Source organism: Empidonax traillii, unplaced genomic scaffold (genome assembly GCF_003031625.1).
Source record: "Empidonax traillii isolate 1590-97213 ecotype Southwest subspecies unplaced genomic scaffold, ASM303162v1 scaffold843:size495593, whole genome shotgun sequence".
NCBI classification, from domain to species: domain Eukaryota; kingdom Metazoa; phylum Chordata; class Aves; order Passeriformes; family Tyrannidae; genus Empidonax; species Empidonax traillii.
In genome coordinates, this window is record NW_020956036.1 from 314055 (window position 1) to 329948 (window position 15894).

At 40.2% G+C, this 15894-nt stretch overlaps 1 protein-coding gene across 2 annotated transcripts in view; it reads right to left on the reverse strand.

Moving 5' to 3' along the window:
• The window catches only part of APP (amyloid beta precursor protein), a 201531-nt gene that overhangs the window by 65062 nt on the left and 120575 nt on the right, over positions 1-15894 (reverse strand). Inside the window, exons 7-8 of one of the 2 annotated variants that reach the window (XM_027902116.1) lie at positions 12455-12622; positions 1171-1304 (exon numbers count right to left, since the gene is read on the reverse strand). In XM_027902116.1, coding sequence (XP_027757917.1) covers positions 1171-1304; positions 12455-12622 — 302 coding nt within the window. The remainder of the gene's footprint in view (positions 1-1170; positions 1305-12454; positions 12623-15894) is intronic. The other variant, XM_027902117.1, reaches the window with a different exon arrangement.

Here is a 15894-nt window from a genome sequence, read left to right on the forward strand (position 1 = left end):
TCTAGTTAAAGAGGAGATGGCTTATTTGTGCTACAACACTTCCCAGGCAGATGAGGAGCATCTACCTTCCTATCTATTAAGCATCATATTCTCAGTATGTGTCGTGCATGGATCAGATGAGAGCATCAGGTAAGATGCCCTGTCTTATTTACTAGAAAAGTGCCAGGCACAGCTACGGTGCCAGGAAGCAGGGACTTATACTAAGAGCTTAATTTCATTTTAATTAATAAAAACTTTCATTTTCAGAATAGCACCACGAGCTAAAGGTTAATGTATCAGTAACAGAGAGAAACACTCTAAAGGCATCATGGGAACAAAGTTACGAAGAAAAATTATAGTAAATTAGCTACACGGATATATGCAGTGCATCTGAATTATACTACATTAATTTTTTGTGGTTGTTCCATCCTAAAAAAATATGCACCACAGGCCTTCCTTTAAATCTCTTATATTTTTTCTTCGTTGTTATTAGAGCAAAACTGTGACCACTCTTTATTGGTATTGCTATTATAAGACCTGTTTCTGAGAGAGTGGATAACTTATCTCTTACAGCATTCAACAGGATTAAAAACACTGTACAGTTTCAGGCTACACAAATCTGTTGGGTTAAAAGAAAATAAAAGGGTCGATTCAGTTTGGATTTTCAGTTCAAAAGCACCAACTTTTCCTGTTTTCTTTGGCTTCAGATGCATTTCGTGTTAGCTTGAGGCTCAAGACCATGGGATGAACACATGTGATTCTACACTATCCCAGGGCACAGCCCCATTTCTACACACACAGAGAACAAAGTTCATCACAAGCCACGTCCTTCAGCTGCCACAAGGGAAGAACAACTGATATAGTGGCCAAGTTCTTTACTTAAAAGCAAGGATAATCTCACAAAACAAACACTCTTCCACAAAGATGAGAATAATTTTTAACAGATTTTTTTTTTCCTTTTAACCAGCACAATCAACTGTAGCGACTTATGACTGGTGGTGACCCAACCACAAATGTGTGCCAGGCAGCTGAATTCTCAGACAGAGAGGCAGAAAACGGTGTGTTCACAGCATTGCAAATTGGCAGAGCACCTGGATGAAGCCTTGTGAAAGAAGAAGATGAAGGATCACGAGCATCTTATGACTTGACAGACAAACTCGACCATTTGGGAATAAAGAAATCTCCCCTTACCTGAGACATCCTTTCACGATGCTTAGCTTCAAGTCTCTCCTTGGCTTTCTGGAAATGGGCGTGTTCATTCTCATCTCCAGGTGTCTCCAAGTATTTGTCAACAGCATCAGGAGTGCTAGCGGCTGTGGTAGGGACTGGGGTAAAATTTAGAGGTGGGGAGAGGAAGGGGAGGGGGAAGAAAAGCAGAATTTCTACTTCAGTACAGGGAAAATTCAGTTGGACCAAGCAAGATGCATCTGTTCTAGTTTCCATTGGAATAAAGCCATTCCTTTAGCCTCAGAGGAAGATATAAAAACGTGTTTTAGGTGAGCATGTTACAGCAAATATATATAAATATACCAGGATTTCCCCTCCTGCCCCATTTTATAAACCAAGAGAAACTCTTCAGAGTGAACAAAGCAATGTTCTTCAAACAGGTTAGAAACTGCTGTCAAAGTTAAAATTCCAAGTAAGGAAAAAAGCCTAGCAAAGACTAAAGTCCATAAGCCAGCAGAAAGCCCTTTGCAAAGTTACATGCTTTGTACATTAGCATATTTTTAAAAGGTAAACTGTAACTCGAAAGTGTGAATGCAAATACATTTTAAAGCACTTATGGACCCCACAGTAGCTAATGAAGTATCTCAAACCCTTCGTTAGTGACAGTTTGGCCTCACAGATATTTACTTCATTTCTAACAACTTTGATTAAGAAAACCCCTCAGGGATGCTGAAAATAACCAGCCTGTTTGCACTAATTGCCAGCCTTTCCTGTCAGGTAACTGGGTGATACCTGTGACACTGGTAGTGGAAAGATTTGCATTTTTGGCAATTCAAGCAAAGTGAGCAACAGTTCCCGCACTACGCAGTGACATCCAACAACCCCTGCACTAATTAGAGTAATTTCTGTGCTAGGGCATAACAGCAATTAAAAAACTCTCCAATGATGATCAGTTATTTCAACTACATCGTGCCTAAACATTTTACTATATAATTAGTTTCATCTCCCCGGTCACATCTAGTTCAATCACTGCAAAGTTAGTTTAAAAATTCTGCCAAAGAAACAAAGACTGAGCATATAGCTGTGCAGGATTTTTTTTTTTTTTTAATGAGTTTGATTATATGTACTATAGTGAACTTCACTTACAGAGGTAATTCATTTTAGTAGGTAGACTAATACAGGCAGGGAAAATTCAGGATACTCCCACACCCCAAACGTTTATCAATGTCTTCAACAAAAGCAAACTTGAATCTGAAGATCAGAATGAGTAATAGCAACCAATATTTATTTATGACCACTTCCCCCAAAACAAGTTCAAATATAAGCACATCTATGTTAAATTAATAAAAAAATTAAAATAATTAGTTAAAATTACAATGCAAAATTAAATATATCCAATGAAATATATCCTCAAATTTAAAGAAAAACTTAACTCCAAACCCAAACTTTTCCTCCTTAGATGTATAACCCCAAAAGCAGATCAAACAAACCTATCAAAAATGAACAGAAATCCTTTGGATTTTTGCTGCATTTGACTCTACAATGTCTACAAAGTCTACAATGCTGTTATAAAATCATTGAAATTTCCTTTCTTTTCAAACTCTTAATGGTAACAACCCATCTTCAAGGACAACCTGATTTGTGCTGGGGTGCAGTGCTGCCTGCCAGGAAGGCTACAGCCAGTGTAAGCAAATTCCAGAAAATCACCCAAAGCTCAGGCTGAGTGAAAACATTTCTTTAAGGCTCAGAAGTTCTACGTGTCTTTGCCTTTTAATCTCTCAAGCACCAAATCAATTTCATCTTCATCTTTCCTGAAGCTGCAGTTAAGCATTATGCATTTGAATTGCATTTAGAAAATGAAGGGAAAATGTTATTTCAAAGCAAGAAGGAATTTAAGAGTGTCAGACCACCATCCCTTCCAGGGACTCGCCCAACACCCTCTGGCAAGAGCAGGGAATAGTCTTTTGCAATGTTAAACTAACCTTGTAGGATTTTTCTTCCATGGCTCTAATTTTATTTCCCCCCCCCCCCCAAATACTTGCATGAGATTTAACATTCACACTATGGTGTGGCAATGAGTTCCATGGTTCAGTGAGGTTCTGAAGAGATTCTCCCTCATCCTCTCTCTGTCTCTGTGGTACACAGAGGGGTTCAGCATGGGAGGATGAAATGGGGAAGAGCTCTAGCCCATTCACCATCTTTCTTCATGTTTTATGGATTTGTTTTTTCTAACTGAACTCAAGTTGTACAAACGTCACAAAGAAGTGACGATCTACATAACTGTCCAATAAATTATGCAGATTTAACCTTTAATTTATTAAACAGGAAAAAAGGTCACCAGCATTTACACTAGGGCACAGTTAAGCCACCTCTGCATTCAAGATTTGGTTTTCCAAAGCTCCTGTCTCACACAGGCAACCCTGACAGGCCAGATTTTTGGACGCTATCCTTACTGTCCACCAAAATGCTTGAGATGTGTTTCTGAACAGGTGAGAGCAGCAGGTGCTGAGAACTGGAGAACCTGACTTCAGGGCCTGGTGCCAGGGATGTCAGAGCATCCAAGAGCCCTCCCAAAAGCTGCACAAAACACCAAACATCAACTGGGCATTAAATGCCACAGGCCTGGATTCCCAAGACAGCCAGGCTGCGTCCAGGAGCAGGGGAAGGATGAGGGCAGGACATCGATACCTGACTGCAATACACTCTCCCCAAGCTAGTGCTGATGAGGAGCAGCACTGCACAGGAGGGGAGAGCTGCTACCCCTGACCTTCAGCAAAAGCTGGTGTAAGGCCATATGGGGCCTCTCCACTGCATGCTCCCCCCAAAAAAAGGGGGCTGGGAAACAGGCATGAGAGCTCATGGGAGCTTGCGAGACCTGTCTCCTGGTAAGCAGCTCAATCAGTTACAGTCACCCACCAGGGAGTGTACTACTAATCGGATTTAGAAAATCTCTCTGAGAAAGGATTCCTGACAACAGTGTTATTGGAAAGAAACAGCTGAGGCCTGATAGTTGGAAAATGATGCTAGGCAGAAATGGGGCTTCATCATAACAATGACCAGCTGCTGGCACCCCAGGAAAAAAAGATAGAGTTACAAAAACACTGAGCTTCCCTTCGGCATAAAGCAGAAACATTTCAAAATTTCTTCAGGGCTGTTGGCACAAAACTCTGCAATCCAATACCTTTGGGAGCTTTGTTTATAGATGTGTACTGCATGTTTTCTAATAGTAAATTGGGAACATTTGGTCAGAAATCAGTTAAATGCAAGGATTCCTTAAAAATCTGCAGCCTGATCTCATTTTATGACCCCACCTGCTCTTAGAAGGATGCATTGCCTTGTTTTACAAGGTAACTCATTCTAGTGTTGCATGAAGACTGATCAAAAAGTGTGTGTTGACAGATGTGAAAGAAATGCAGTACCAGCTGGCATTTTCTTCACATTTTCACCCATTTTATCTGTCAATTCCCAAAGAGATTTTTTTAAAAATATTTATTAGACTTTAAATCCTAACCTTCCTGGAGACACAACAGAGGTTCAATAATACAGCCAAACTGTGCACTACACATTTTGATATTTAACAATAATTCTCACATTAACAGGAGATCAAGAAAACCAAAAGGCAAAAAACTGCAAGAATATGCCCCCCCAGATCCTGTTTTACTATTCCACATAAAAATAAATAATCCATATCAGCAATGCCAGTGAAAGAAAAAGCAGTCATTCACCAATCTCACGTAAGTGAAAGGATCAGTAGATGCCCCTTTGCTGTATGACACTGGTTGTTGCATGTAAGAACCATTTGGAATGAGAGCATTACCCAGCTACAATATGGTATTCATTGGATGCATTCATTGCCTCTGGATTCCACATACGTAAGTGCATCATTAATGAAGGATTAAGATCAAAGCTTTCGGTTGTTGACTAAGATCACAACTAATTACACCACTTATGACAATCACAAGTGCAAAGGAATATCTTCAGCAAGAAGGGTTTCTATTATTGCTGCTTCTGCCTCATGAAATGAGCTGTGATTACAAGGTGGAATGCCCCTGCTTCTGTGAACAAGCTACTCTGCTTACAGCAGGGTGGCAAAGCCAGTGAACAGAAGCCAAACAACAGGGAAGGAAAATAACAATCACCTTTTTTTACAAACCAGAGAAATTACTGGCTGAATGACACAAGGCTGGGAAAGGTTTATCTAAGACTCTAGCAAATCAGCATTATTTTAAATGTAGGGGAAAGGATGTGTTTTTACTTAAGAAGTTTTTACATTTAATATAATTTGCTGAACTGTTATGCTTTCTATCCATACTGGGCACAGAACACCGTGTCCTTATGTACCACATATAATCTGCTGCATCATAGAGACAACCATTCTCACTCTTTGCACTGTAACCTAGAGGACCAGCAGGCAAAAGGCCTTTCCTTTTCACTTTTATTACTTTCTCTTTCCACATACTTTCACCAAGACCACTCTCTGAACCCTGTCTAAAACTAAGGAATAAAGAGTCTCCTTGTGAGAGACCTTGTGAGATTGAAAACCAGATGCATCCCCAGTTTTAGTATTTTACCTGTAAGTCGGAGGTTGATGCTGCTGGTTTTTTAGGGTTTTTAGGGGCAAACAGACAGCACTGCTGTGCTCCAAGTGTTGGCACCACCCCTGGGCCGGCAAGAGTTCTGTGAGCCACATCTTTTGATTGTAACTCACCAGCACATCCCTGCCTGGAAGCTGCCTGCAGAACAATGTGCTGATCACAATCAGAGCCTGGCATTCCTGTCCTTCAGGCCTCTAAACTCCAGTTGCCCACTCTTTAACTTTCAGTAAAGATGCTCAATAACACAAACTCCCATTAGGTTATTCACTGATATTAAGGCTCATCCATTTCAACTACATATTTATCACTCAGCCTGATCACATAACCATTCAGATGGGTTTTATTTGTCTCACACATTTGCTTTATCTTTGTGTTTTGACAATTATCTTTAAGACACCCAAAAAGTCTTTGAAAGAAAAGCGTCCTTCATAAAAACTGATCAATTCTGACTACAGTGGTGGGGACTCCGAGAAGACAAAACATGGATTAACAGATTCGATAAAAACAAATACATTCTTACTGAAAAAATCCACGTGTGTTAGTGCTGAGTTATGAAAAAAAAAGCCCCCTGTAGCGGGAGTGGTTCTATGTTCAGGGATCTATAGCAGTAAAAAGAGTCACCAGTTTTGGGACCCAGACTTCTCCATCTTCAATTTCAAGCCACTTCTTACCTTTCAAAATTTTGTTAGATTAGATGAATGTTTCTGAGGTGAGTCAGAAAGCATGCAATTTAAAGCTACTAGTATAACTGAAACAGATTTCAGACACAGGTAACATGAAGAGAGTTAACACACGAAATAGTATGCAGTGTTCCAGAGGGATGGAACCTTTAGTAACACTCGGGTTATCTCATTGTTTCAATCACCCACCAAGGCTAAACTACTTGTCATAAAAGATAGCATATGTTTTCTGCAATATTTCGTAACTTGCACTAGTATTCAAAGAATAATTACAGGTCAATGTAGCAACCTGTGCCTGAAAATAATTAAAACTAAGTGTTTTGAGATAGAGAAATTGCATGTTTAAAAGTTACTGTCTTGAACTTTACTTTGCAAAGACTGATTCTATTTTTCTTCACTGTGTTATAATTTAAATAGTTGGTATGGCATCAGACAATAGGCAGCTTGAAAGACAGGTTACTAAACTCCCTCACAGATGGAGGAAAAAAAACCAAAACACCCAGCAATACATACCATACTCCTATTACTCCTCATCTACAGCCTTAATTAAAGCTGATATCTGCCATCTAAACTAGATTTAAGTTCCATTTTCTCATAAAAGAATTCTTCTGTGTAAGAACTTCAAGATACATTTTCTATTCATGCACAGCTAGAACTTGGCAATCACGCTTTCATTGCATCTCCATGATGCCACCTCCTCTTCACCAACTCTGACAAACACAATTTTGCCTTGCTCATATCAACACACATCTCATCCATTAATGGCTCAGATAACCCCCCTACAAGTTCTTTGATTCACTTCATGCATGGGAGGAGGTCCTCAAAGCACATTTTCTTCAAGCATCTTTGCAGCACTCTGCTGCAAGGTCATTCTTTTTCAGCTTGCCATCATAAGTTTAAATATTTATGAGGGGAAACAAACCCATTTAATTCTTCACCTGTCACATCAAATAAAAATACAGACAGAAGTATTTTCCTGAACATGGCTTCTGCCAAGGTTGTAAACAAGAACCATCAAGTTCCACAGAGTAAAAAGAACCGAACCAAAAAATTCTGTGGTCAGACCCACGAAAACAAGTTACAGCAGAGTGTCCACAATAATACCTCATACTAATAAAATTCTTAGTGTTTGAAATTAACACTAGTCTAACTCTTGTATATGAAACCGTTTGCATAATTTCCTTTCTTAATCCTAAACTTTACCCACTTGCTTATTAAAAAGGCACAGTCCAATACTGACTCCATGTGTAGCTCAAAGGTGAAATAAAAGTGCAAATTTATATAGGTAAGAAACTGTGGAAACAGAAATTAGTCACTTGCATCTACTAAAGGTGGTAGTTAAAATTCACAGTTTAAACATATAATATTAAAATTCATCCCATTACATCTCCTAGGCACTTAATGATACAGGTCAAGCATTCACAAGGAATGAAGGACTGCAAAAACATGTATCTCTTAAAATTTCATCTACACTATTTGAAATGGCCTCAACCCTACCAATTCAGCTGTTTTCATGCCAGAGAAAATAAAACGCAGCAGATACAGGCAATTCATGCTGGAGATGGTGGGAGAGGGACACATCCAAGTAAAGACTTGAGAGGTAATGTCCCCTTTACTGCTTATTTGGGAAGCAGTAAAACAATAGAATATAAAGACCCTTTGTGACAGAGCAACAGGTTATCCTAGTGTGATTGGATTAGTGAATTTTAGTAACTTGGGAATTTTATTTCTTCAAACAAAAGACTCCATACTTATTATGTGGAAGACTTCCTTGCAATATCACTGCTCCTAAAGGCAGATTTTTAGGATTTGAAATGCTATCACTAGACTTCTGTACATCTCTCACTTGGCCACAACAAATCAGCATTGTAGCTGGTTGCTGTGATGAGTATTTTCCACCACTAAGTTCACTGGCACAGAAGTGCATTCCTGGCATGCAGCAATTTGCAGGTTCTTCTGCTTTCATAGACAGAGGCCTCCCAACTCCCCCATGAAGCTCAAGAGCAGCTAAGTCCCAGTCCAGACTGTGCTGTAGACATGGCCTGCTTTGTGTCTTTGACATCCTACCCAACCTCAAGCTCAAGCAATCTCTGTAGTTGTGCAGATAAAACGAGCAATCTCCCAGTAAATAGCAAAAAATAATAACAAAAAAAAGACTGACAACCGAAGCATCATCTTGTAAGCCACTGCTGCAAAAAAAGTAGAAAGAGTGGATCCCCCATATTAGTCAGTGTTGTGCATCATATTTAATCTACACTGTGTGCAATTCCATGTACATTATTAAATTGTAGCTTTCACTGTGTTTCTTCTCGTATCTCCCACTCAAAGTAAAGTATCTGCCACTTAAAAATCACCAAGAGATTTAGCAAGTTTATAAGTTCACAATATTTGATCCAGAGAAGAAATGCTACTCTACCTAAAGTCACCCAAAAAACTGGGATAGTCCTCTGAAATGATCAAAAATAACCCCACGTGTGTTAACATTTAAACCTCCTACTTGGCTTCAGTGTTTACTCAAGGGAACTGAAGACACTGAACCCTGGTGGCTCCCTCTGTTGCGAGCCACACAAATTCAGTACAGTGATAAAAAACACCTCCAACTTTTTATAAAAGGTCATTTTAATGCTATGTCGAAGTTTTCAAAAAGTGACTGCGTTACCAGAACGCAGCTCATTCCCACTTTAGGTGAGGCACAAGTGAAAACACGGTACCATGAATTCCACTCCACTCTGAAGGCACCTCAGCTGCAGGAGCTGCTGGGAGAACTGTCTGCTATGGAACTGCTGACAAATGAAGCACATTTAAGAGAATGGATTTTTTTTTCAGCTTTGAAGTCCCCAAATTAAGAATTGAACATTAATGTAATTTCAAAATAGTGCTCATTAAAAAAAATGTATTTCCTGTAGCTTTAAGGATGTTTAAAATGCAACAATTAATGGACAAGTAAAGAAAGGTAGTACAATAGATTACTTTTTAGTATGATAATAAGACAGAAATCATTCCTTTGATAGCAGTAATATATCATTTTTGCTTATTCTTGTCAATATATACCCATCCTGAGGTCATTAAATCCGAATTAACCGCCTGACAGATCCTAATGACTTCAAAGGAACCATTATGGACAGTCACACAGTAGAACTTTGAATCCTTGTATTGCACAGAAACCAGACATTCTTATTAAAAATCAATAGAGACTGAGCATGTGGTCTGGCAGGCTGAAGGAACTGGTAACAAGATCCTTCAAGCCTTCTACTTCTAGGGCAATTATATATCAATTTCCAGGGAGCTGGGTGATGAACGAAAAAAATGTGACAGCAGTAGCTCCTACCCAACAGAGAAATTATTTTTGTCAGACCTCAGAGCTCCAGTCAAATCCACTGATCGTGAAGGGAGTCTAAGGCTTTGCATGACAGGACAGACTCACCTTTTCATGTCAAGGCAGAGACTTCAGCAAAGAAGCAGAATAGAACATGATTTTTTTTTTTAAAGGCAAACTGTTCAGGATATTAGTACTCAGATTTCACAGTATACGAGTATTTGTGACAAAAGAACATCCTCACATTTTGGTTCAGTCCAATTTCAATTCATTAGCAGAAAAACTGACTCACATCCCACCCTTTCACCCATAGCCCGCTACAGAGGAGAAACTCAGTGCTATCCACTATTGCATGTTACTCTGTAAAATCTTACTCCTTCATCCTGAAAAGCAAACTACAGCTAGACAAAGGAAAGACATGCTCTAGCATCCATCCTGTCTCCTGCCTGAGACAGGCTTGCTGGTTTCTTTTGTTTAATAGGACACAAGGGAGCAACAACAATGTGAACATTGGATAGAAAAGGAATGAAGAAGTGATTAAGTAAAAAATCATGAAGTGGGGAGGAGGAGGCACAAAGATCAAACAGAAAGACAGGGGTGACAGGGGAAATAAAAAAGGACAGGAGAGAAAAGGAGTGGCCTAGATGGAAAACTCTCCACTGTTTTTCTTTTCTTCTGTGGGATTGGGGTGAGGGTGATGTCTATGATACCTCTTTCATCAACATTATCTCAGTACTAAACACAAGACATCACTTAAGTGCTGAAATATATTGTATTTAGCACTGCTAATTGTTTTCATTACAATTTCCATTCAGCAAAATTATGAAAAATAGGGAAAAGCAGCACAGTGAGACTGAAACAGTACATGAAATCAGAAGAAAATAAAGTTGCTTTTGGAACAGAAATAACAGATGAATAGATCAGGGTATAGAACACACTGATATAACATAAAAAAAGCCAGAAATAAAAATATAACTAAAATAGCTTGGAAAGTGTACCCTTATAGACTCAAATGTGGGAGAAACCACTGAAGAAAAAAGATAACAGGAAAAAAACTTCTGGGAGATACAAAATCAGCTTGAGTTGTGCAAATTAAGTCAAGCATCTCAAGTACTCAATCCAGCTCCATTTTCTCTGAAGAGAAAATGACTTAGACCAAAAATCGGGAATCCCAAAATAAACGAAGAGATCTATGGAAAGAATACAAATGGCAATGGTTTTGGCATTGTTCTACTGAAATCAATCTGAGGAAGAAAACACCCAACCCAAAAACTTCCATGAAACAGAGCAGAATCTCCTGGGTTTATCTGAATATCCTAATGGATTTGATATATAGCAAACTGTCAGTCTTAGAAGACAAGACTGTTTATCCTCGCAAACAGAGAACGCAATCAGAGACAAACCACGTTTTGCATTTCTGGAAACATCTTAACTAACACAGGAACTTGATGGTTCAAAATGTCCTGTTAGTAAAGACATCAGACTTCACTCCAACCTAGTACACAGATCTCTCTTTTCACTACATCTTGTGTCTTGTTGCAGAAGCTGATCACAGTCCACGAGGTATCCTCCTCACTCACACTGTGGCAGATGTCCCTCCCTGGAACTTTGCCATGAGCAGGTCTAAAAGATGCTGAGATGAAATGCAGGAGGACCAGAACACCAATCCTGCCTCTAGGATTGTTGTTTCTGTTGTTGTTTCTCTAGCTGTTGTTTCTGCTCCAATAAAATATAGGTCAGCTCCTCTGCTCCATGACACACACAGCATCCCATGGAAGGGCTCTGCTTTTGTTTGTGTGTATTTTTAAGCCTTGTACTTACTGTAAACAATCCTAGCCCCACTTTGGAAAATATTTCACTAAAAGGAGCCCTAAGATGCTGGTTCTGTTCTGCTCCTCCATGCCCTGTGAGCAGGCAGGGCAGTGAGATATGTACTCACTCTTCCATGTGCCAGATATAAATGGCAGCCACCACTCTCCCAGGAGTATGTGCTTGCAAGGCAGATGGGGATGGGAGTGTTCCACAGGCTCTCAAAACCCAGCTGGTAAATCTAGGGTCTAATTCATCAGTTTTATTGCCCTATGCTGGAGAAAGCCATACTTCTCCAACCAAAAATAACAGTGCAAACACTTCTCTTCAGGGAAAACGATCACTCAAACATATGGTTGAGTTAAAGTAAGTAGGAGATGATCCACATCCACGTGCATGGCAGGGAAACCTAAAAAACCAAATGTCATTTCCCCCCTTTTCATTGCAAACACACACGAAGTATTCAATCAATCCAAAATCAAATAAACAAAAAGAAAAAAAAAACAAGGAAATCAACATTTTGTTATTTTTTTTAGGTTTGATTAAAAAAAGGTCAGAAAAACAAGAAAATACACCATAAAAGCTATGAGGTATTTCTAAACTTACCTGAGGCTTCCCTAAAGTTGGTGATTCTTCCTGTACATGCATTGTATGTGCACATACACACAGAGAGAGACACGCACACACAACATCAGGACGCTTGGGCAGAAAATTAAGAGAAGGTGAGTGCGAAGGCCTGGTCTAAGGAAGTGTTAAGCTCTAGGCCACCTACTGCAGACCCCGCCTACAGCACCAAGAAGTCCCCCACTCCCACGCCGGGTTAGCCAGGAGGATTTAGCGGTGAGCGGAGGTGTGGACAGACCGCGGCCGGGGTTAGTGAGAGCCCAGGCCCCATGGAGGGCACTTACTGACGCTGCCACAGACCGCCATGCAGTACTCCTCCGAGTCAAAGTTGTTCCGGTTCCCGCCGCAGCCGCCGTAAAAGAAGGGCGCGCACTTTCCTTCGGCCACGTCAAAGTACCAGCGGGAGATCATCGCGCGGCACGGACCCGTCTCGGCTTGCTCAGAGCACACCTCTAGCCACAGAGACCCAGAGGAACCACATTTAGCACGTACACGGGATCACCTCATTTTCTTCCTTAGGTGCCTCTCCGTGTCCGCGCTTAGGAGCGAGGAAGGAGATGCACCAGGAGGTGTTTCAGGGAACAGGAGACCCTTCCCCAGAGACAACAGAGGTAAATTTTGAACTGACTCAGGTTCCTGCCATTAAGCCTGCCCATACTTTAATGTTTTTATGTTTTAGCAACTTCAGCCTGAGGGGTGTTGCCCTCAAACAAGCTCCAGCATGGTAGCCATGGTACCAGTGTGACATTTCATCTGCTTCCAGGCCAGAGGGTACAACCACTGCTGACTGCCGGGTTTGCCGACAGCCCCCGGGCAGATTCCTGCCCACGAAGCCCACTCCATACCTGTCTGGAAGGGGAACATCTGATATTAGGAGGAGCCACATGTTTTTCCTGTTGTTTTTTAGGTATATATTCCCTCTCTGACCAAACTGAGAAGGTTTCCTAGCTTATACAAACAAAGAATCCCCAAAACTCATTTACACATTATTGTGGAAGACAAATTCTCTTTAGACACCTATTTATATATAGTTACTGTTGAAGAAACTCCCTTTCGAAAACCTCCCAGCACAGGGTTTTTAATTCATAGTTCAAAGGGCTTAACATATATAAAATTACTGTCATAGCTTGAACCCATCCATGGGAGGAAATCTCATCCCCGGTGAATATACATAGAGGGAAAAAAAATTAAAATGGTTTGTGCTTGTGTTTCACTGTGAGCTGCAACAATCTCTGCCTACATTCTGCAACACCTGAAAACCTGAAGGAAGAACCAAACCACACAAATTAAAGGAAGACAAAGCAAATTCTGCCTGCAATTTGGAGTTTAGCCAATTACACATGTAAATGTATAGCCCTTTACCAATAATGTTCCAAACAGACAAAAACAGTTTTATCTTTCAATGTGCTGCATAAGTCATTTCAAATCTACATAATGTGAAACACCAGTACACCCCTCATTTGCTTTCATCCCACGCACTTCATTGGCAGACAAACTGCCACAGTCAACTGGAGGCTTCTCAAATCTCTGCATACATTTGAATTTTGTGGAAAGCAGATCCCTGAAGGTTGAAAGGTAGGAAGAAATATAAGTGCATTAGCACTGGAAGTCTCCTGCACACTCATCACCTCTCATATGTTGGCTACAAGGAATCCCATTTTTCAGAGTCTGTTCTGATCCATCAATTCACTGTCCTCAGGAACGCTGCTATTTGTAAATAGATTTTTATGTTCAATCATCACTGGCAGTACACCTGTATTTCCTTAAATATACAATATAGGAACAATTCTGCTTGTGTTTAACTTATTCACATATTCTAACTATAAATAAAGTCAAGAATCAATATTAGGGAGCATATATTTGGTCTGAAAGAACCAAATATGTACTTTATTGCAATGATGTGCAATAAATGCAGCAATTCTGCACCAAGCGATTGGGGAGCAAAGAATACTAAGTTTCTTACTAGAAGGAAAAAACCAAAATAAGTATAATTAATTGCACAGTACATTAATTACAATTAATTGTATACTACCATATGATTAAATATAGACCATATTTAGTATACAAGTGTTTCTTCTGGTTTATTTTAAAATCAAATCCAGCCACACTGCCCAATTATGCAGTCAAATCTTCACACAAAGCTAACTTTGCGCAGCCTTGGAAGAGCTGCCACATGTCAATTAAAAATGAATAATGACTCTTGACATTAAACAGACAGGTATAATCAAAAGAATTTTTACTGACAGGAAATGTCATTTCAAAAAAAGCACAAAGGTCTCAACAATTCAGTCTTTCACAGTTAATGTTGACTGTGGGCCAACCTCTACCCACACCAGCAGGCACCTTCAAGGTTTCCCTCAAAATGACAGTTCTGCTATGAAGTCTGATTTATTTTACTTTGCACTGTTAAATGTTATTAAGAAGAAAACAGTTCACGGATTTAATCTGAAATTTCCTATAGGTACCTCTCTTACAGAAATAGCAGCAAAGATTTTCTTTGAACATGCAAAAGCAAAGGCAATTGTTTATCCAATAACTCACACCAGTGGTAACAAGGAATGGGCTCTTTGGTAACTTAAGTAATTTATACACATGAAGATGCACTTGAACTCAAGTGTTCAGGAAACCACAGAGTAACATATTAAAAAGAGTAAGCCTGAACCACTGCAGCTGGGGACAGGCCCCCTGCCCGACCTGTCACCTCCCACCAGGCTGGAGGTGACATCCTTCCCTCCAGCTCACACAGCCAACCCTACTGCTCTTGGGGAGACCAAAAGGGTAATTACCTCATCACAGACAGAAGTGTTCTACTGTGTTCTAATGTTCATGACCTAAATGAAGAATAAACAAGAGAGGGGGAAATGCTCTTGTTCTCTGTTTCATGCTTGCTCTGTCTGAGGGAAGCTGGTGCTGGTCTAGTCTAGGGAACTTCTCTCTCCTGTCATCCTTTTCCCAGAGTTACCAACTCCATCCACCATTCTCTGTGAAGGGCTCAGAGCAGTGCTCGTTCACCCCTTCTTCGGGGCAAAGATACATTTTTAAGCTAGCTTCACTGCCTGGGCAATGGCCCCTCCACTCCTGGTGGTGGGCCAGATGCTCCTCACATGCCTCTCCATATCCCCATCACTTGTCCTTACGGAAAAAAGCCACTGCATTTGGTCCTCAGCTGCACCACCTCAGCTGGATGGGGAAATGAAGTGCTGAGATGGGAAATTCAATGGGTTTTCTTGGGCTATGAATAAAAATGCCATTTCCCCTTCCTTTCACTGCTATCAAGTGCAGCAGCTAATGCCTATGATGGATAACATATATTAACAGATACCAGAAGCAGGCAGGTAGCACACACTGCCAAATGACTCATCAAAAAATTAAAATCTGCCTTTGCTTCACATATTAATCCTGTTGCTGAAAACTGATGCAAAAATGAGATTCTTTCTGCAACTGTCTAATTCAATTTTACTTGATACCACAAATAATTTGTATCTAGTGAGCTTTGCTTTGCTTAAGGGACTTGCTCACTCTTCCCTCTACAAGGATGCATTTTTGCCTTTGGCTTCAGGAAACTGGATGAAATTGAAGAGGACAAGCATTTGCCATAACCGAGATTCATAAACAGTCCAAATGTTGTTTTCAGCCTCTTAAGAGTTTTCAAATCATCTTTCTCAAACAAAGTTTCTCTCCTCTCTGTCCCTAAACTGAAGACCACAGTAGCCAATATCTCCAT